At 41.5% G+C, this 22,631-nt stretch overlaps 2 protein-coding genes across 6 annotated transcripts in view; one reads left to right on the forward strand and one right to left on the reverse strand.

Moving 5' to 3' along the window:
- RNF13 (ring finger protein 13) overlaps nt 1-22,631 on the forward strand; it is a 217,034-nt gene that overhangs the window by 17,133 nt on the left and 177,270 nt on the right. The window lies entirely within an intron of this gene.
- Nucleotides 1-22,631, reverse strand: part of ANKUB1 (ankyrin repeat and ubiquitin domain containing 1) — a 48,410-nt gene that overhangs the window by 16,884 nt on the left and 8,895 nt on the right. For all 5 annotated transcript variants that reach the window (XR_014262908.1, XM_082459581.1, XM_082459578.1 and 2 more), the window contains exons 3-4: nt 12,762-12,978; nt 2,324-2,438 (exon numbers count right to left, since the gene is read on the reverse strand). Coding sequence is in view for 4 of the 5 variants with exons in the window: in XM_082459581.1 (XP_082315707.1) it covers nt 2,324-2,438; nt 12,762-12,978 (332 nt within the window). In the remaining variant the exon portion in view is untranslated. The remainder of the gene's footprint in view (nt 1-2,323; nt 2,439-12,761; nt 12,979-22,631) is intronic.

The following is a 22,631-nucleotide window of genomic DNA, read 5'->3' on the forward strand; positions in this document are numbered from 1 at the left end:
GTATGTGGCATCCCATGTAATTTTCCTGTATAAGAGAGATGGTCTGCCCAGAACATGTGGGTTTCTAGGACCCTCTGACAGATTATAACTGATTAGAGTTATACATTAATATGCTGGCATTTTGGTTCACATATCAATTTCGTTTGAAATTCATTAGTGCAGATCAGCAACTCTGAATTTGATTTGGGGAGAAGAGCCCCTCCTGCGTGGACTAACTGGCCTTTGCTTTCATCCTCAACACCCATGTTGTGGGAACTAGAGCACTCTTGTTACCAAGACTAGTTGATTCTGCCTCCTAAATGATCTTTTCACAGTGTGTCCTCTTAGCCCCACCTCTGCTGTCATAAGCCTAGCTCAGGCTGCCGTTTTCTTTTGACTATTTTCCTGTCTCCCTGTCTGCCTCTATTCCCCACATTGCAGTCAGAGCCAATGTTCTAAAATGCAGATCTCATCATGGCCTTTCTCTACCTTCAATGTCTTCCCAACATTTAAACGATAAAATCCAAATTCCTTCACATTCCTACAGGGGCCTGCCTGAGCTGGCCTCTTCTTATCTTTCCAGCCTCTGGCCACTAGCTTCCTCTTACTCTGTAATCTACCATGTGGAACTAACTTCTTTCAGTTCTTTGAATCCATTCTCTTGCCCCCTGGGTCTTTGTACACGTGGTTCCATCTGTTTTGAAACATTTTTATTCTCCCTACTGTTTACCTGAGTATCAGCCCTTCAAGTCCCTTTCTCGGGGTGCTTTACCTGATCCCCTACAGCTGTCCATACTATACATTCCCATATCTTCTTGCACACTGCCCACGTCATAACAATTTTCACACTGAATGGTAACAGGGACACCTAACATTTGTATCCTCCTCACCATGTGCCAGGTGGCCCTCTAAGTTCCTTATAATACTAGCTCATTTAATCTCTAAAGTAGTTCTATGAGATAGGTACTATTATTTTCCCCATTTTGTAGAGGAGGAAACTGAGGTACAGGATGACTACTTGCTTAAGTTTACACGACTAAACACTGAGGGGGTGGGGCTTTGAACCTAGGTAGATGAGCACTGGAGTTTGTACTCCCAGACATTTTGCAATTCTGTTTCTCCAGGAATTGGTTACTTGTTTTCTGTTTCCCCTACTGGACTATAAATTTGCTAAAGGCAGGGACCATATCTTGTTTATTGCTTTCATAGTACATAGTACATACATTGTTGATTGGGTGGAGGAATAAAAGGAGCTTTTCACTCTGATCATATGCATATTGTATTTATATTCTCTGAGCTCTTAGATTTTATTTAAAGATTAAGTGGAAATAGTTAAGTACATGAGCACTAGAGTTAAATTGTGGGGATCTAAAACCCACTTGTGCCCTTGCTAGCTGTGTGACATTGGGCAGATTTCCTAAATCAGTTTCCTTATCTGTAAAATAAGATAAAATAGTATCCATCTCATATAAGTGTTATAAGTATAAAATTAGTTAATAAATATAACACAATGCTACAAAGTACTCAGTAAATATGCAGTATTAAAAGTAACAATGCAACAGCTATTTCTTTGGATTCAGAGCATGAAAAGAGAGAATTATAATTATCCCCAAATAGAAATTAATTTTAAATATTTAAATATTTTATAAAATTGCAGAAGCTGGTTTTCCAATCTGTCACTTCACAGAGCCCTTAGAGCTGCTGAGTGTGTGTGCTTCTGTAAAGTATGACTAAATCACCACAAGGGGGCACTGTTCTAAAATACCACTGAATTAAAACCTAAAGGGTAATGCAGCTTATGCACCTGGGAAGCTGCTGGCTGCAGAGATATGTTAAAATGTACACCTGCTTCTCTGAGCCTACCCTCCTCCACTGCTCCAGCAGCATGTGTTACACTTCATGTATGGCAAAAGTATGAATGTGTGTATTAGATGCGATTTGAAAAGTTACATGATAGCTTAGGAAGAGGTAGGCAATGTTTTCAGCCAATGAATTAGCAATTAGTGGTTTTTAGAATAATTGAATGTGACAGTGGCAAGGCACTTATTCTGATATCCTTTAAAAAGTGCCGATAAAAGTCTAATATCCAAACCAAACTGAAGTTGTGCATTTAGATAGTGTTTCCTGATGAAAGTCTATCTGAATTACAATACATCACCAAAGGCTGTCAGTCCCCCAATCTCTCCTCCCTGCTATCTTATTCGAGCAAATATCTCAATAAAAATGTCTCAAGGGAACTCCCTTGGAGCAGCACCCCAGCTAAAGAGTGAATTGCAGACTCAAGTTCCTATGAAAGTTTAGCAAAAATTACTTTAATTAGTTTAGCATTTGCTTTATCTCGTACTTGAGTACTGGTCCTTCATTTGATAAATAGCGTTGGACTTTAAGTTTTTGTCCGAGGAGACAGCCCATCAGAAATTCCTTCCATCCATCCCAGACGTCCAAGCGAAGTGTTGTGCCTGTGGATGAAGAGAGGTGGTGATGGTTCCAGCCCATCCCTGGGGTTTGGTGGTCCAGAAACTTCTAATGATAGCTTTCTCCCAACAGACATGAGCTGGGTGCCAAATGAAAAGTAGCCTTTGAATAAGGAGACAGGGATGCTGAGAGAGAGAGAGAGAGAGAGAGAGAGAGAGAGGGGAGGGGCAGGGATGCTATCTTGAGCTTAGGCCTATATTGACTTGGAAAAGCCTTTTAGCTTCTGTGCACTTGCATTTTCTCATCTGCACAGTGAAAGCCTACAATGCTGAACTACTTTCTGCAGCTATCTTAAAACATTTCTGTGGACATTGATTCCATGCTGATCTACACATCACCAGGTAGACAAAAGCTGTTATGTTGGAAGAGAAACTCAAGAAACTGTGGCAGGACATATGCATTTCTTGGGCCTTTAGCTTACAAGTGGGCTGTGGGTGAAGTTGAATGATCCTGTCATTCCATTCTTCACAAAACAGGAGCCATTCTGTGTTATGAACATAAAAGTGATATGTACATTGCTGCTGGAGGATTTATCACTTGCTCCTCAAAAGCCTACCCTCTCCTGGTTTTGTGACTACATTCCCTTTGTCCTTCAGGCTGGTGTTTCCCAGGAATCTTTCCTCAGGCTTCTGCTCTTCTGACTCTACACATTCCCTCAGGATAAAACTCAGTCTCCTCCCCATGTGGCCCACTCTGACCTCTGTCCCTCCAGCCTGCCTCACTCACTCTGTTCCGGCCACTCTGACCTTTCACCTGTCCTTCAGACACACCAAGGCCACGCCCATCTGAGGACCTAAACACATAATTTCTTTTGCTTCAAAGAGTCTTTATCCAGAGTTCACAGGGCAGTGTCCTTCTTACTCAGCTTTCCCTTCAAGCATTGTGTCCGCACAGAGGAACTTCTTGGCCACCAGGGCTAAAGCAATCTCTGCCACCACCCCCTCCTCCCCTCCAATACTCTTTATGCCGTGACCTTATTTTAATTTCTTCATAGCCCCTATCATCAGTACTTGAAATCATTTTACTTGTTTGGAGACTCTTGTTCACGACCCACTACAAACGACGCTCCTTCAGGACTTGCCACACTGCCTGCCGTTTGCCAAGTGCTCACTACATACTTGTTGGCTGACTGACAGGCAACCTCAGTTGCAACACAAACTCACCCACGGGCCAGTCACTCCTGAGTCCAAATTCCAGCCAGGCCTCTGCTCCAGCTCCGGATTCCCCCTGCTGGGGATACCACAATCTAAAGGATCACGCTAGGGCCCCACTGTTCTGAAGGACAACCTGTCACCTTTCATCCCCAACCTGCTTTTCCTCCTGTATTCTGTGTCTCGGTTTGTGTCACCACTATCTTCCTTGCTACCTGAGTTAGAAATCTGAGAGTTGTTCTTCATCCCTTCCTTTCTCTCATGCCCCCAACATCTGTACAATCGCTAAGGCCTGACAAGTTTATTTCCCAAATGTTGAAGAACTCTGCTTCTTCACCTCCATCTTAATGAGCGCCGCCCTCTCTCAGGCCTAGATAATCTCTCACCTAAAGCTACCTCGAGAAGCTCCCCACAGCCTCCCCCTGTCTTTATTCATGTCTCTGTTCAGATGCCATCTCTTCTTCTGGCCAGCCATCTGCAATAGCCTTTCCCCACCTCATCACATCCCTCTCTATTCCCTTATCCTGCTTTCTTTTACTTCATATTCCTTAATTTTATTTAAAATTCGATATTTTTCTGTTTACGGGATGATGCTTGCCTTCCCCACTGAAATGCAAGCTTCAAGAGGGTGGGGACCTTGCTACCCTTGCTCACAGCTCTGTGCTTGATTTCCCCAATAGTGCCTGGCTCACAGTGGGTGCGCAGTAAATACATGTTAAATGAAGTTCTGAGCCACTCTTCAAACCCGTTCTGGCCATGTGCCGCCCTCCTAACCCTTAGTAGCCCAGCAGGCTGGCCTGTACTTCTGTGTGTACCCCAGGCTGTTTCTGGATTTGGGGCATCTTCTTTTGCTGTCCCTTCTGTCTGAATTCTTCTGACTCCCCCATCCTCCTACCAATAGTTTATGATGCAGTCCTGGCATCACCTCCTCTAGGAAGCCCTCCTTGACTACACCATCCTGTCACCTCCCCAGATAGGGTAAATGACTGCTCAACTGGTTGCAAAGTATACTTTGAAAGTCTTTTTTATTGAACATATGTGTCTGCTTTGGAATTGCCAGTTGACAAACACTAAAAGAACTCTTTGAGCACAAGCATTATGTCTCATCCAGTCTGTGGGCTCTGTTTTAGTTATGCTCTTGGATCGCAAGGAGACCCTCAAGAAAATGGGGCTTATTATACTGAGACAATGACCACATCTAACATGCATTAGGAACCAAGACAGTTCTCAAGATGGACCACTGCCCATCTCTCCCATGGGCCCCAGGTTCTCTCACTCTCTCTCATGCCCTTTAGGTCTCTTTGTATGCCTTCTCCCTTTCTCTACTGACAGGCTGCCCTGCTTAACTTACAGCTTCTGTCCTATCACAACTTTGGCATGCATGCAACATGCGTTTGTCGTGACCCAACCTTATTTCTTGACACTCTTCATTTTCCAACCCTACTGATAACCAATTTTGTCTCTCTACATTTCCCAATTTGAATTCACAAGACTAATGATTAATAATAATAACAGTAATATATTGAATATGAATATGAATAGCTAATATTCATTGAATGCTTACTATATGCTCTAGATTATTCTAAGTACATGAACAATTTAATAATTTAAAATTCACAACAACCCTAAGTGATGGGTTATATTATTTTCTCCATTTGACAGCTGAGGAAACTGAGGCGCTGTAAGATGAAGTAACTTCCCCAGCTTCTACGTAACCAGTAAATAGTGGAACCAGGAGTTGGACCTGGACAATCTGGCTGCTGGGCCCATGTGCCTGTCCTCTGTGTTATACTCATCTCCAAGCAAGACTCTAATTGTCTCAGCTAGGAGAGGTGGTGTCACTGGACAGCTTATGGATTGGCTGCCTTTGAATCAATATGGTGGCCCCAGAATTTGCATGCCAAAGCTGTGATGGGACAGTGTGTGACTGGGCTTATCCACACATATCCTCAGGCTCAGACAGGTTCATCATAAATACCTGCAGGTGAGAAGGAAGGAAGGATAACATAACAGCAGTAATCTTAGAGTCACAGAATGCTGAAGATAAAAAGATCCTAAAAGACCAGCCCGCTCCATTGTCTCCTTTTATACACTAGGAAGCTGAGGCCCATGGGGAACTGCCTGAACCTACCCAGCAAGCTGGGAGTAGAATTTGGCTTGGAATTTTTGTGTCTAGAATTCTTTCTAATGCTTCGGAAGCCTCCTCTTTTCCCCTGCCTTTCTCTTGCTTTCCTTTCTGCTTCCTGGCTCTTGCCCTTCTTGCATCCACTTCACAGGCAGACACACATCCAAGTATATGTTCTTTCTGCTGATCCCTCTCTTTTTGGACGTCCTATGTTACAACCTGTAATCTTTATTTATTTATTTATTTATTTATTTATTTATTTATATTTTTATTTTTTTAGCTGAGTTGGGTCTTCGTCTCTGTGCGAGGGCTTTCTCTAGTTGCGGCAAGCGGGGGCCACTCTTCATCGCGGTGCGCGGGCCTCTCACTATCGCGGCCTCTCTTGTTGCGGAGCACAGGCTCCAGACGCGCAGGCTCAGTAGTTGTGGCTCACGGGCCTAGTCGCTCTGCGGCATGTGGGATCTTCCCAGACCAGGGCTCGAACCCGTGTCCCCCGCATTAGCAGGCAGACTCTCAACCACTGCGCCACCAGGGAAGCCCACAACCTGTAATCTTGAAATGGGGCTCTTCTTCCCTTACTCTTGACTCTGGTTTGGGATTTCTTGACCTTGGCCTCACTGTCCTTTGTGGGTTGATTCCTAGCTGCTGTGCATGTTTACCCACAGAGCCTGATCTGCATGAATGCCATCCAGGCCCTAACCTACCTTAACCCTCACAAGTCTGGTCTCAGCTAGGAGAATTCACTCTTTTTGCTGGAGAATTACGGAGTTATTCTGTAGGGACCAAGTAGCAGTTCTGCAGATACACTCTAGAAACGCCTAGATAAACGTCTTCCAACATGTGGATCATCTATGACATAATAGATTTAGCTTCTCTAAAGCTTCTTGTTGTACTTAAACTTTCTTGTAAGATATTTGATTTCTATGAATAGCACTGGAAACAAAAGACTTTAAACAGTGCTCCAAGTGCATTTGTTTCATCTCCTGACTAAAGTGACTTACTATGTTTTTAGTTTATTATGAAAATCACTCAAAGATGAGCGTTGGAAAGCTTTAGCCTGGCACTATACTCCAGCCTCCCTGGTCCTCCACAGCTGAGGCCGCATAGCCTCCAGTTGAATGACCAGAACAGTCTTAGGCCCCCGGAACAGTCTTAACTTCAGTTGTAGGGGATTTGTTAAGAGTCCAGGCCAGCTGCTCAGAAGTTTGGTGGGAAGTTGCTCTTCCTGTTCATCCTGCTCAGGTGTTGTCCTGTTCTAGTAACTTGCCTTATTCCTCCGGGAATAAGAGACCAAGCCCCCACCTTGTGCCTCAGAGCACAAGTCTCAGTATCCTACTCTACCTTTTGGGTTTCGTAACTGAGGCCCCATCTCTGTTCTCTGAGCCTGGAACTCAGAGAGTTCCTATTCCGAACCCCAGTCTCTGGGGTTAGATTTCTGTTACATGTTGACAGAGGCTCCCGTGTCAGCAACCAGCTTGTCTCATGTCCCGCCTTTTATGTCATTCATTCATTGATTCATTCACTACCTTGATGCTCTGATGCTATGGTTCACCTACCGGGTCCCTGCTGGATCTCCCTGGATCCCCCTCTGCCTTCCTCCATCTTACCAATTGCTAATGCAGACTGACCTGCCTGTTCCAGGACCCCCACCAGCAGGACCTATTTAAGGCTAACCTCCTTTTGCTAGATGTCTACGAGTGGGGTCTTCCTGGCCCATCTGCACTTCCCTAGGTGGTTGCCTAGCCTCAGGGTCTCAGCTCTCCCTAGCTCAACCTGTCTACTACTGATGAGCCCTGAAAACTAGAGAATACTATGTGATTTAAGTTCTTATCAGTTAGAGCACCTCCAACAAACCCTGTATTTTATGTGAACAGATGTTACAGGTGTTATAACTATCAATTTCAGTTTTTTGCAATGAAGCAGTCTTAATTCTCAAAGATCAAAGGTAACAATGGATGGTTTTTCTCCTAATGCTCAACTTTTGAATATCCAGAGAATTTCTAAGTGAGTTAACCAGCACCATTTATTGGATGATCCTTCCATTCCAATTGATTTGTAATGCCTCCTTTGTCACACATTAAATTCCTTCATAAGCTTAGGCATTCTGCTAGAAAATAGGAACTTATTTTAAAAATGCTATGTTGTTCCAGAAAATACAACTAAAATCTATAACTGAAATGAAAGTAAAATTAATGAGAATTAAGCGTCAAGGCCTCTTACTATATGAACTTTCTAATTCTTTATTCTTAATTTTTTAAAGTGGACTCCCCAAATTGTATATATTTACAGAACCTGGATTCACCCACTCTCTACTTACAAATCCACCTACCATGCCCAAGCTGTGCAGGAAAGCAGGTGCAAGCAACAGTGCCTATTCTAGGGAATCGTCTCCAACCTCTCCTGCTGTGGTCCCCATATCCCAAGTTTCTGGATTCCTCATGCATACTCTGGGATCAATATCTGCCTATCTGATTTGGGCTTTTTCTTTCTGAATGTGGAAACCATTTCTCTGGTTTGGGTTTCCCTTAGTGGGAATCAAAAGAAGATATTGATCTGTACTTAAAGAGCATCAATAAAAATAGGTATCAATAAAGATGCACTGGGTTGGCAGTATAAGTTGTTGGAAAGAACCCCATCCTGAGTGTATGATGACTAATTATTACCAGTATGACGTTGACCAAGTCACTTAACTTCTCTGAGCCTCAGTTTTCTCATTTATAAAAGGAATTAAAATGGCACAGTAGGTCTCTAAGGGGCCTGAGGAGTAGTGGGGGACCCTGGAGCCCGCCTAGATTTCAGGGTCTGAGCTGACAAGACCCTTTTCCTGGATAGTCTCTCAGATGTGATGTTCTCAGTCTGGCCATGAATACATGCCATGAGGCATTCACAGTGAAAAGTACCAATGGCATCATTCTGTCCTGCATAGGTTGATTCAAGAAAAGGTGTGTGTGTGTGTGTGTGTGTGTGTTTGTGTGCGCGCGCGCACACACGTGCGCACATGTGTTGTGTGTGTATTGGACCTATATGATGTGTCACTAAACCTCAAGTCACAAAATTTCAAAATCACAAACATTAGGGGATGTTTAGCTTTGATAAATTCTTGATAAGTTAATTATTAAGTATTCCATCACCAAAAAAGCCCTTTATCCCCTTATTACGTACATGCTTCTTAATCCCTACAACCTTTCCGTCTCCATCCGCTTTATTAAAACTTCTCTCTCTAAGCTCACCAATGACCTCTAAGCAAAATCAAAAGGTTTTTCTCAGACACTGTCTTTGGCCTTTTACTAGCATCCCACAAACAGTCTCTTCATCATCTGTGACAATGCAAAGTCTGTGTTTTCTTCCTGACTCTGACAGCTTTCTGTGTCTCATTTTCTGACTCCTCTTCTGTCTACTTATCCTGACTTCAGCATGTCCTGAGCACTGGCCCTTGGCCCTTGACATGTCCCTCTCTGTATCTACTGTCTAAGGAAAGCACCTCTCACAGTGCTGTACCCCCAACTCCATGGGCAGGACGCCTATAACAGTAACTGCTAACCCAACCCATCACTCAAGCCCTAGCTCCATATTTGTCATGGAGGAGAATTAGAAGAACTCAGTTGTACTTACAGCTTTGCCACTAACTAGCTGAGTAATTTTCAGGAAAAAAAAAATGTACTCTCTGAGTTTCCTTGTATCTAAAGTTTAAGACCCAAAGCATAAGCTCCTTTCCCCAATTTCACCATTGCTGTCCTAGCATCAGAGCCTTGGCATTTCCCTCTTCTTAGATGTGACCCAGCATGATGCTCTGTCTCTCTCTCATGAATTTCTCAGATTTGTCTCTTCCATTCCTAGTGGAATTAATACTGGGATTATCAAAAGCTCCAGTTAGCATATCACTCTACTTCCAGGCTCTCCTCACTCCTTTCTATATTTCATGCTGCCTGCCACGAGATTAAACTTCTATTGAAACACTCCTGTTCCAGAATGTACATGACTGTGGTTGCAAGCACATGAAACCTGTGCTCTGTTGCCTCACCTCTAAGACCCTCCTCAATATGACCTCAGCTGTGATTCCCATTGGTCTCAACGAGGCTCCTCCACTCTTTAGAACAGTCTCCTGCTTTCTGTCCTCCCTGGATTAAGCCCACATTCTTTTTTTTTTTTTTTTGATTTTTAAAAAATTTTATTAGAGTATAGTTGATTTACAATGTTGCATTAGTTTCTACTGTACAGCAAAGTGTATCAGTTATACATAAACATATATCCCTTATTTTTTAGATTCTTTTCCCATAGAGGTCATTACAGAGTATTGAGCAGAGTTCCCTGAGCTATACAGTAGGTCCTTATTAGTTATCTATTTTATATATATTAGTGTGTATATATCAGTCCCAGTCTCCAAATTTATCCCTCTCCCCACCCCCACTTCCCCCCGGTAACCATATGTTTGTTTTCTACATCTGTGACTCTATTTCTGTTTTGTAAATAAGTTCACTTGTACCATTTTTTAAGATTCCACATGTAAGTGATATCGTATGATATTTGTCTTTCTCTGTCTGACTTGCTTCACTCAGTATGACAATCTCTAGGTCCATCCATGTTGCTGCAAATGTAAGCCCATGTTCTTGAACCTGTGGCCCATGCTTTTCTCCTGGCCTAGAAGCCTGGAATGTCTTCCCTTCCTCCTCTCAGATGATGCATATTTCTCGCATCTTTGTGTGCTCAAGTCCAACATTCTCCAAAAAGCCTTCCCTGAGCCCTTCAGCCTACAAGGAGCTGGCTTATTGGATTATAACTGAGTAAATGTGCATGCTTCATTTCTACCACTTTACTATAAATGCCCAGAGTGCAGAGGCAGTTTTATATATTACTATATGAGCTAGTATGTGCAGGGACTAATTGAGCTACTTAAATCTTTGATTTTCTTTGACTGCTTCTCCAAAACCTTCTGACTTTCCACTGCCTTTGGAAAGGGGTCAAGGTTCAACTCCTGACAGCATCGGGGATGACTCATTGACTGGAAAGAGGAGAATCTAGAAGAGAGGCGGATCAAAGATTCCCTTACCCTGTAGTTTAAAAAGGTGGGCTGGCTACTTAAAGACTGCTAGGGGGACTTCCCTGGTGGTCCAGTGGTTAAGAATCTGCCTTCCAATGCAGGGGACATGGGTTCGATCCCTGGTCAGGGAACTAAGATCCCACATGCCACGGGGCAACTAAGCCCATGCACCACAACTACTGAGCCTGCGTGCCGCAAAGTACAGAGCCCATGCGCTCTGGAGCCCTCGCGTCACAACTAGAGAGAAGCCCAAAACAGAGAGAAGCCCATGCGCCGCAACAAAAGATCCCGCATGCCGCAACTAAGACTGGCCGCAGCCAAAAATAAAATAAATAAATAAAATAAATAAATAAAATAAAATAAAATGTTTACAAGGATTAAATTAAAAAAAAAAAAAGACTGCTAGGAGTGTTTTAGGCAAAGGTGTGAAGCAGGTCAAAGGCTCTTCCTCCTTTTCCTTTGAGGTCCCTCTTTCCTTGCCCCTCCTCCCATGCCCTGTGTTCTCATGGTGGCCAAAGCCATCTACCCAGGTCATGCTGGAGTCTCTGACCTTACATCTGAAAAACCTCCTTCCTAGAGGGTCATTTTAAGGGGCGTTATCCTTGACACACCCTGAGCAAGTCATTTAACCATTCAGAACCTTTTTGCTGTCTTTATATCTGTAAAAATTAGGGGTTGGGGGACTTCCCTGGTGGTCCAGTGCTTAGGACTCCACACTTCCACTGCAGGGGGCATGGGTTCCACCCTGGTGGGGGAGCTAAGATCCCGCATGGCGTGCAGCACGACCAAAAAAAAAATTAGGTGTTGGGCCAAGCCATTTCTAAATTCTCTTCGTGCTCTAAAATGTTACATCATGATCTGAGCAGCACAGGCCTGCAGAACAGTCACCTTAGTTTTCTCATTTATCCTTTGGCATTTCATTAAATAACTAGGTCATAAGTTGCTCAAAGACAAATGCCACTTGTGTGCCCTTACTTAAATCAGCCACCACCATGTTCTGCGCAGGGCTGACCCCCCAGCAAGCACACAGAGCAGATATGTGTTTACAGTAAGGTACTCTGAGGACGACTCCTAGACCATCACTTCCTCTCATCAAAAACAGGGATGGTAATTGATGTCAAAGTTTTGAGAGCCTCAGTTAAAAATAACATGAAAGAATAAGCAAACATAATAGTCAGGAAAGTAACAATAAATGCAAATTTAGCAGTTATAAAAAGCAAAACTGCTTAATTCATGGATGTCTACAGGCCCTATTATAAGTTGGGAGAAATCAAATTCCATTGCAGCAAACGTTATAGAACAATGTTACCTAAAGATGTGCTGTCAGCAAAAACTTATTCACCTCAAGCAAGAATCTCTATAAAGTTTGAACCGTTTGCCAATATGGTTAAAACAAATCTGACAGTCCTTTGAGTTTGGCTTAATAATGTATGGCTGCAGCAGACATGACTGAAGTACAGTATTTAAAGAGAGGTTGGAATCTGTCCATCAGGGATGAATGGTGCTCACTGAGGCACCTGTTCGGCCTGCACAGTATTGGCTTCATACTGTTTAATTAAAAGATTGTTTAATATAACTGACAATATTTCAAAATGAGTTCGCATAAAGCAAGGTTCAAACAATATGTGTCATATGCTACCACTTGCATTAAAAAGAGGAAAAAGAATATCTACTAGATCTTGCTTCTATATATGCTTGAAATATATTTTGAAAGAGAAAAATATAAACAGATCTGAGTCTTGGTCTTCTATCCTGAGGATATTAACAAGTCCTCTTGCTTTGAGCAGAGAGAACAAGACATGGCAGGGGTTATGTGACCATTCTTATTTCTTAGCCTACAGACCCAGACACCAAAGAGGGGTTTTGATAATTTACATCCACACTGCGCCTACAGAGGTTTTAGTTTAGAAACAACTCTTCCTTCTGTTATGAGTCTGGTATCAAAGAACCTGAGTGCTGAGTAGCAGCTGCTGTCACATATAGTGGGCGGTACCGAGGTCTGTCTGGTAGTCCCTGAGCGTGTTGCAGTCATACATCTCCAGTCCCTCTGGGGTCCGAAGACAGAAGACACTCACAGGGAATCCACATCTCAGAGCTATCAGTGTTCTCAGATCAGACACCTTTTTACCAAGAAGGGAAATGCTCTCCATTATGGGCATTGTCTCTTGGGTCACAGCATTGAACACGCAGAGAGTGGGCTTATCTTCTTCCTAAGGGAAGAGAAAAGAAGGGAACTCAGAAGTAAGCACTGTCTGGGGGTTGGGACAAGGGACAAACATCTTGGAAGGTGGCTCTGAGTGCCTCTAGCTCCCACAACATGGGTGCTAAGGATGAAAGCAAAGGCCAGTTAAGTTCCCTGACTTCTGGTCTGAGTCTCACGCTTCTGTCCTGAGGAAATTTACGAGTCCTCCTTCTTTGAGAAAAGTGAAGGAGATGTGGCAGGGCTTTGAGTCCCTTCTTACTTCTTAGTCTACGGACCCAGATACACAAGAGGAGTGGTGAGAATTTATATCCACGCTGTGCTTATGGAGGTGTTAGTTTAGAAACAACTCCTCCATCATGCTGCACTTTAATTTGGAAATACTGTGGATTCTAAACCTCAGTCAACTGAAAAAATTATTTCTATGAGGTTATCTCTGGGGAGTGGAACTGAGCTCAGGGTGGGAGGAGAGTTTTGCTTATCATTTTATGGTCTTCCTTGTCTGTATGGTTTGACTTTTTTTTTTTTTTTTAATAACCTTGTGTATTTACTTTTACTATTTAAAAAGGAAAGTACTAGATGTAAGTGAAAAAAGTTTCCTTTGTTCCTTTTATTTTGGAATCTAAATAAGAAAGCAGGTGGAACTGAGATATCTGAAAGAGTTAAGAAGGAAAGTTTGGGAAAGTATTTATTCTTCTGTTAACAGTTAAATCAATCAAACTAAAACTAAAAACACAGCAAAAGGGGAGAATGGGAAGGGAGGGAAGGTTATTAAAATGTTCACTTTTCTAACAACAACAACAAAAAAGAAACTGGCTTTACTTCCTCTTTAGTGGATTCAGGACGATCATGTTTTTCTTTAGTGCGCTGCTGGTGTGGCAGATGTGAGTGCCGGGAGCTGCCACCGAGGTCTCCGGTAAGAGTAACGTGGGACCTTGAGCAAAACTGAGAAGCAGATCCCTGGCCTCCAGGTTCCTCAAGGGGACTCCAGCCAGTCACTGCTCCCTTGTCCCGCCCGTTACCCTCCCCTTTTCTCCCATCAAATTCGTCTAGGGTTTCTGCAGGGACCCCCTCCCTGCTTCAGGTTTATAATACATTAAATTCATTCCCCACCTACCAGATAACACATTGCCAGAATGTGATCAACATGCAGATCTCTTTGAAAGAGCTTTTAAGGAGTACATAGTGTTATTGATGAAAGTTTCGGCTGCAGTGCTTTGATCTGGGGTCCATTTCAGTGTCCCAGATCACTGGGAGAGGTTCCGATGTCTTCTGCTGAGCATAAAGCCATTAGCCAGCTGAGCTGCTGGCTGAATTTAAAGTGCTTAGGACAGTTTTTCTCAACAGCTTCTCATAAATCCGCTCAATAAAAATTGAAAGGACATGAGGATTCACCCTTTCCCTTTCACCATGCTCACGTTTTCCTATGGCTCCATTAAGGCAGGTATCTGCCTGACCTAATCCATGGGGTATATATGGGCAGGAAGAAATTCCTATGAAAAGTGAATAAAAAGATAGTGAGGAAGACAGAAAAATTATATTTTATGTAATAGTTGTTCCTTATTTCTTTTATGATTACTCTGATTTCCCTAAAGTTGGCCCTTGGTATAGGTTCTAATTTATGTTTAGAATTAAATGTGTAACACGCAAACAAAGCAGCAAAGGCTCAAGTCACCCTTAACAGTTAACTAACTACTATTTGATGTTAGAAAAATAAGTTTAAAAGATGCTTCTCAGAATATGAATAAACGTTTGCCTCCTTCATTCTAATCCGTGTTATTGTGGAAACTATTGCTTGAGTTTTGTTCACTGTTGTCACCCAGTGCCTAGAATAGTACCTGGTACAGAGTAGACTGTCCATAAATATGTATCGAATAAATAATTCATAACATATCTGGAGCATAGTTCTCATTGTACTATTTTAACTCTATATAGTCACCATTTTATAAACCTTGTTTTTGTGGGAAACCCATTTTAAGTTCTAGTGCGGCACACCAGTTGGTGACACTTCTTCCTGTTGCTTATACAGAGAATGAGCAGATAGCTGTTGATTACCAGCAACTTGCTAACTCACCTTATCTATTTAAAAAAAGGCATCTATCTATGTGATACCCCTCCCCAAATGTTCTGAATGGGGGAACACTGGTAGTTATACCCAAGACAGTCAGATGCTATTGAATAAGCAATTCCATAAACAAATCACTGTTGGACAAATGTAAAATTATATTTTCTGTTTTACAAACAAACCAGGACACCATGGTAGGAGGTACATACAAAGTGTCTTACTTTTCAATAAAAAAAGATACATAGATCTGTTTCATGGGAATAATTCCACTTCTGTTTTCAAAAAATAAATGCAGGGGACTTCCCTGGTGGTCCAGTGGCTAAGACACCCCACTCCCAATGCAGGGAGCCCGGATCTGATCCCTGGTCAAACGTGGGAACTAAATCCCACATGTTGCAACTAAAAAGATCCTGCATGTCACAATGAAGATCCCGTGTGCTGCAACTAAGACCCGATGCAGCCAAATAAACTAATTAATTAAAACAAACAAAACAAAAAATAAATGCAAACTCACTGTAAATACACACATGTGCATTAAATAGGAAAAGTTAAGGAGACATAAAAGAGAAGGTAATGCAAGATTTGAACACCGCAGTATCTTTCACAAATTCTTTTTTTTTAATTTAATTTAATTTAATTTTTTTATACAGCAGGTCCTTATTAGTCATCAATTTTATACACATCAGTGTATACCTGTCAATCCCAATCGCCGAATTCATCACACCACCATCCCCACACCCCACCGCTTTCCCCCCTTGGTGTCCATACATTTGTTCTCTACATCTTTGTCTCAATTTCTGCCTTGCAAGCCGGTTCATCTGTACCATTTTTCTAGGTTTCACATATATGTGTTAATATACGATATTTGTTTTTCTCTTTCTGACTTACTTCACTCTGTATGACAGTCTCTAGATCCATCCACATCTCTACAAATGACCCAATTTCGTTCCTTTTTATGGCTGAGTAATATTCCATTGTATATATGTACCTCATCTTCCTTATCCATTCATCTGTCACTGGGCATTTAGGTTGCCTCCATGACCTGGCTATTGTAAATAGTGCTACAATGAACATTGGGGTGCATGTGTCTCTTTGAATTATGGTTTTCTCTGGGTATATGCCCAGTAGTGGGATTGCTGGATCATATGGTAATTCTATTTTTAGTTTTTTAAGGAACCTCCATACTGTTCTCCATAGTGGCTGTATCAATTTACATTCCCACCAACAGTGCAAGAGGGTTCCCTTTTCTCCACACCCTCTCCAGCATTTGTTGTTTGTAGATTTTCTGATGATGCCCATTCTAACTGGTGGGAGGTGATACCTCATTGTAGATTTGATTTGCATTTCTCTAATAATTAGTGATGTTGAGCAGCTTTTCATATGCTTCTTGGCCATCTGTATATCTTCTTTGGAGAAATGTCTATTTAGGTCTTCTGCCCATTTTTGGATTGGATTGTTTGTTTTTTAATATTGAGCTGCATGAGCTGTTTATATATATTGGAGATAAATCCTTTGTCCGTTGATTCATTTGCAAATATTTTCTCCCATTCTGAGGGTTGTCTTTTCGTCTTGTTTGTGGTTTCCTTTGCTGTGCAAAAGCTTTGAAGTTTCATTAGGTCCCATTTGTTTATTTTTGTTTTTATTTCCATTACTCTAAGAGGTGGATCAAAAAAGATTTTGCTGTGATTTGTGTCAAAGAGTGTTCTTCCTATGTTTTCCTCTAAGAGTTTTAGAGTGTCTGGTCTTACATTTAGGTCTCTAATCCATTTTGAGTTTATTTTTGTGTATGGTATTAGGGATTGTTCCAATTTCATTCTTTTACATGTAGCTGTCCAGTTTTCACAGCACCATTTATTGAAGAGACTGTCTTTTCTCCATTGTATATCCTTGCCTCCTTTGTCATAGATGAGTTGACCATAGGTGCTTATCTCTGGGCTTTCTATCTTGTTCCTTTGGTCTATGTTTCTGTTTTTGTGCCAGTACCATATTGTCTTGATTACTGTAGCTTTGTAGTATAGTCTGAAGTCAGGGAGTCTGATTCCTCGAGCTCCATTTTTTCCCCTCAAGACTGCTTTGGCTATTTGGGGTCTTTTGTGTCTCCATACAAATTTTAAGATTTTTTGTTCTACTTCTGTAAAAAACGCCATTGTTAATTTGATAGGGATTGCATTGAATCTGTAAATTGCTTTGGGTAGTATAGTCATTTTCACAATATTGATTCTTCCAATCCAGGAACATGGTATATCTATCCATCTGTTGGTATCATCTTTAATTTCTTTCATCAGTGTCTTATAGTTTTCTGCATACAGGTCTTTTGTCTCCCTTGGTAGGTTTATTCCTAGGTATTTTATTCTTTTTGTTGCAATGGTAATGGGAGTGTTTCCTTAATTTCTCTTTCAGATTTTTCATCATTAGTGTATAGGAATGCAAGAAATTTCTGTGCATTAATTTTGTATCATGCTACTTTACCAAATTCATTGATTAGCTCTAGTACTTTTCAGGTGGCATCTTTAGTATTCTCTATGTATAGTGTCATGTCATCTGCAAACAGTGACAGTTTTACTTCTTCTTTTTCAATTTGTATTCCTTTTATTTATTTTTCTTCTCTGATTGCCGTGGCTAGGACTTCCAAAACTATGTTGAATAATAGTGGTGAAAGTGGACATCCTTGTCTTGTTCCTGATCTTAGAGGAAATGATTTCAGTTTTTCACCATTGAGAATGATGTTTGCTGTGGGTTTGTCGTATATGGCCTTTATTATGTGGAGGTAGTTTCCCTCTATGCCCACTTTCTGGAGAGCTTTTATCATAAATGGGAGTTGAATTTTGTCAAAAGCTTTTTCTGCATCTATTGAGATGATTGTATGGTTTTTATTCTTCAGTTTGTTAACATGGTGTATCACATTGATTGATTTCCATATACTGCAGAATCCTTGCATCCCTGGGATAAATCCCACTTGATCATGGTGTATGACCCTTTTAATGTGTTGTTGGATTCTGTTTGCTAGTATTTTGTTGAGATTTTTGCATCTATATTCATGAGAGATATTGGTCTGTAATTTTCTTTATTTGTAGTATCTTTGGTTTTGGTATCAGGGTGATGGTGGCCTCGTAGAATGAGTTTAGGAGTGTTCCTTCCTCTGCAATTTTTTGGAAGAGTTTGAGAAGGATGGGTATTATCTCTTCTCTAAATGTTTGACAGAATTCACCTGTGAAGCCATCTGGTCATGGATTTTTGTTTGTTGGAAGATTTTTAATCACAGTTTCAGTTTCATTACTTGTGATTGGTCTGTTCATATTTTCTATTTCTTCCTGGTTCAGTCTTGGAAGCTTATACCTTTCTAAGAATTTGTCCATTTCTTCCAAGTTGTCCATTTTATTGGCATAGAGTTGCTTGTAGCAGTCTCTTAGGATGCTTTGTATTTCTGCGGTGTCTGTTGTAACTGCTCCTTTTTCATTTCTAATTTTATTGATTTGAGTCCTCTCCGTCTTTTTCTTGATGAGTCTGGCTAATGGTTTATCAATTTTGTTTATCTTCTCAAAGAACCAGTTTTATTTATCTTTGCTATTGTTTTCTTTGTTTCTATTTCATTTATTTCTGCTCTGATCTTTATGATTTCTTTCCTTCCCCTAACTTTGGGTTTTGTTTGTTCTTCTTTCTCTAGTTCCTTTAGGTGTAAGGTTAGATTGTTTATTTGAGATTTTTCTTGTTTCTTGAGGTAGGCTTGTATAGCTATAAACTTCCCGCTGAGAACTGCTTTTGCTGCATCCCATAGGTTTTGGATCGTCGTGTTTTCATTGTCATTTGTCTCCAGGTATTTTTTTATTTCCTCTTTGATCTCTTGGTTATTTAGTAACGTATTGCTTAGCTTCCATGTGCTTGTGTTTTTTACTTTTTTTCCCCTGTAATCCATTTCTAATCTCATAGCATTGTGGTCAGAAAAGATGCTTGATATGATTTCAATTTTCTTAAATTTACTGAGGCTTGATTTGTGACCCAACATGTGATCTATCCTGGAGAATGTTCCATGTGCACTTGAGAAGAAAGTGTAATCTGCTGTTTTTGGATGGAATGTCCTATAAATATCAATTAAATCTATCTGGTCTATTGTGTCATTTAAGGCTTCTGTTTCCTTATTTATTTTCATTTTGGATGATCTGTCCATTGGTGTAAGTGAGGTGTTAAAGTCCCCCACTACTATTGTGTTACTGTCGATTTCCTCTTTTAGAGCTGTTAACAGTTGCCTTATGTATTGAGGTGCTCCTATGTTGAGTGCATATATATTTATAATTGTTATATCTTCTTCTTGGATTGATCCCTTGGTCAATATGTAGTGTCCTTCCTTGTCTCTTGTAACATTCTTTAGTTTCAAGTCTATTTTATCTGATATGAATATTGCTACTCCAGCTTTCTTTTGATTTCCATTTGCATGCAATATCTTTTTCCATCCCCTCACTTTCAGTCTGTAAGTGTCCCTACGTCTGAAGTGGGTCTCTTGTAGACAGCATATAGATGGGTCTTGTTTTTGTGTCCATTCAGCAAGGCTGTGTCTTTTGGTTGGAGCATTTAATGCATTCACATTTAAGGTAATTATCGATATATATGTTACTTTGACCATTTTCTTAATTGTTTTGGGTTTGTTTTTGTAGGTCCTTTTCTTCTCTTGTGTTTCCCACTTAGAGACGTTCCTTTAGCATTTGTTGTAGAGCTGGTTTGGTGATGCTGAATTCTCTTAGCTTTTGCTTGTCTGTAAAGCTTTTGATTTCTCCATGGAATCTGAATGAGATCCTTGCTGGGTAGAGTAATCTTGGCTGTAGGTTCTTCCCTTTCATCACTTTAAGTATATCATGCCCCTCCCTTCTGGCTTGTAGAGTTTCTGCTGAGAAATCAGTTGTTAACCTTATGGGAGTTCCCTTGTATGTTATTTGTCGTTTTTCCCTTGCTGCTTTCAATAATTTTTCTTTGTCTTTAATTTTTGCCACTTTGATTACTATGTGTCTCAGCGTGTTTCTCCTTGGGTTTATCCTATATGGGACTCTCTGCCTTTCCTGGGTTTGGGTGGCTATTTCCTTTCCCATGTTAGGGAAGTTTTCGACTATAATCTCTTCAAATATTTTCCCTGGTCCTTTCTCTCTCTCTTCTCCTTCTGGGACCCCTATAATGCGAATGTTGTTGCGTTTAATGTTGTCCGAGAGGTCTCTTAGGCTGTCTTCATTTCTATTCATTCTTTTTTCTTTATTCTGTTCCGCAGCAGTGAATTCCACCATTCTGTCTTCCAGGTTACTTATCTGTTCTTCTGCCTCAGTTATTCTGCTATTGATTCCTTCTAGTGTAGTTTTCATTTCAGTTATTGTATTGTTTATCTCTGTTTGTTTGTTCTTTAATTCTTCTAGGTCTTTGTTAAGCATTTCTTGCATCTTCTTGATCTTTGCCTCCATTCTTTTTCTGAGGTCCTGGATCACCTTCACTATCATTATTCTGAATTCTTTTTCTGGAAGGTTGCCTATCTCCAGTTCATTTAGTTGTTTTTGTGGGGTTTTATCTTGTTCCTCATCTGGTACATAGCCCTCTGCCTTTTCATCTTTCTGTGAATGTGGTTTTTGTTCCACAGGCTGCAGGATTGTAGTTCTTCTTGCTTCTGCTGTCTGCCCTCTGGTGGATGAGGCTATCTAAGAGACTTGTGTAAGTTTCCTGATGGGAGGGACTGGTGGTGGGTAGAGCTGACTGTTGCTCTGTAGGCAGAGCTCAGTAAAACTTTAATCTGCTTGACTGCTGATGGGTGGGGCTGGCTTCCCTCCCTGTTGGTTGTTTGTCCTGAGGCAACCCAACACTGGAGCCTACCCGGGCTCTTTGGTGGGGCTAATGGCGGACTCTGGGAGGGCTCAGGCCAAGGAGTACTTCCCAGAACTTCTGCTGCCAGTGTCCTTGTCCCCATGGTGAGCCACAGCCACCGCCCACCTCTGCAGGAGACCCTCCAACACTAGCAGGTAGGTGTGGTTCAATCTCCCCTGGGGTCACTGCTCCTTCCCCTGGGTCCCGATGCGCACACTACTTTGTGTGTGCCCTCCAAGAGTGGAGTCTCTGTTTCCCCCAGTCCTGTCAAAGTCCTGCAATCAAATCCCACTAGCCTTCAAAGTCTGATTCTCTAGGAATTCCTCCTCCTGTTGCTGGACCCCCAGGTTGGGAAGCCTGACATGGGGCTGAGAACCTTCACTCCAGTGGGTGGACTTCTGTGGTGTAAGTGTTCTGCAGTCTGTGAGTCACCCACCCAGCCGTTATGGGATTTGATTTTACTGTGATTGTGCCCCACCTACCATCTCATTGTGGCTTCTCCTTTGTCTTTGGATGTCGGGTATCTTTTTTGGTGAGTTCCAGTGTCTTCCTGTCGATGATTGTCTAGCAGCTAGTTGTGATTCTGGTGTTCTCGCAAGAGGGAGTGAGAGCACGTCCTTCTACTCCGCCTGTTGGTTCCCCCTTTTTTTTTTTTTGTTAATATATTTTGCTATTTTGGAGTTGCAGCACCAAATAAGCAGAAACATGCCCCAAGTGTTCCAGAGTAGACCAAAAGGGGAAATAATGTTTGTTTTTGTTAAACTGCAAGTTGAGATGTCTTCATAAACATCTTAGCCTCATGAACTTCTCCTTTTTTATGATAGTCATTCTGGAGAGGTTATACTTGCAGTCTAGGACAGTGAATTGAAACAAATTTCTTCGACAAATTCTTTTTTTTTCACCCTCGGCTGTGCTTCATGGCTTGCAGGATCTTAGCTCCCCACAGTTTCCGACCAGGGCTTGAACACCGGCCCTCAGCAGTACGTGCGTGGAGTCCTAACCACTGGACTACCAGGGAATTCCCCACCAAATTCTTTATATACTATTCTTTAAGGCTTTTAAGATTAGAAAAAAATAGCCATTTTATTTAGAAACATGTTTTTATTTGTAAATTATACATTTTAAGGAGCATGTTTATACATGTTTTTGTGTTTAAGTTGTGTTTAAAATCTAAATTCACATATGCATCTCATAGATTTTGGTTTTTTTTTTAATAAATTTATTTATTTATTTGGTTGCGTTGGGTCTTTGTTGCTGTGTGCAGGCTTTCTCTAGTTGCAGCGAGTGGGGGCTACTCTTCATTGTGGTGTGTGGGCTTCTCATTGCAGTGGCTTCTCCTGTTGCGGAGCACGGGCTCTAGGTGCGCCGGCTTCAGTTGTTGTGGCATGTGAGCTCAGTAGTTGTGGCTCGCGGGCTCTAGAGCACAAGCTCAGTAGTTGTGGCTCACAGGCTCTAGAGCGCAGGCTCAGTAGTTGTGGCGCACGGGCTTCGTTGTTCTGCGGCATGTGGGATCTTCCCAGACCAGGGCTCAAGCCCGTGTCCCCTGCATTGGCAGGTGGATTCTTAACCACTGCACCACCAGGGAAGTCCCTAGATTTTGGTGTTTTAAAAGTGCCTTTTGAAAGCTAAAATGTATATGATTTTGAACCAATTTTAGACCTACTACTATAGTTCAAACTTCTCCAATTTGTCTGATAGACATCTACTCAATGGTGCCACAAATAACACAATCTTTCACCATAAAACAACTTTCCAAGGATGCCAGA

This window comes from Balaenoptera physalus (genome assembly GCF_965194825.1).
Source record: "Balaenoptera physalus genome assembly, chromosome: 4".
Classification (NCBI taxonomy): domain Eukaryota; kingdom Metazoa; phylum Chordata; class Mammalia; order Artiodactyla; family Balaenopteridae; genus Balaenoptera; species Balaenoptera physalus.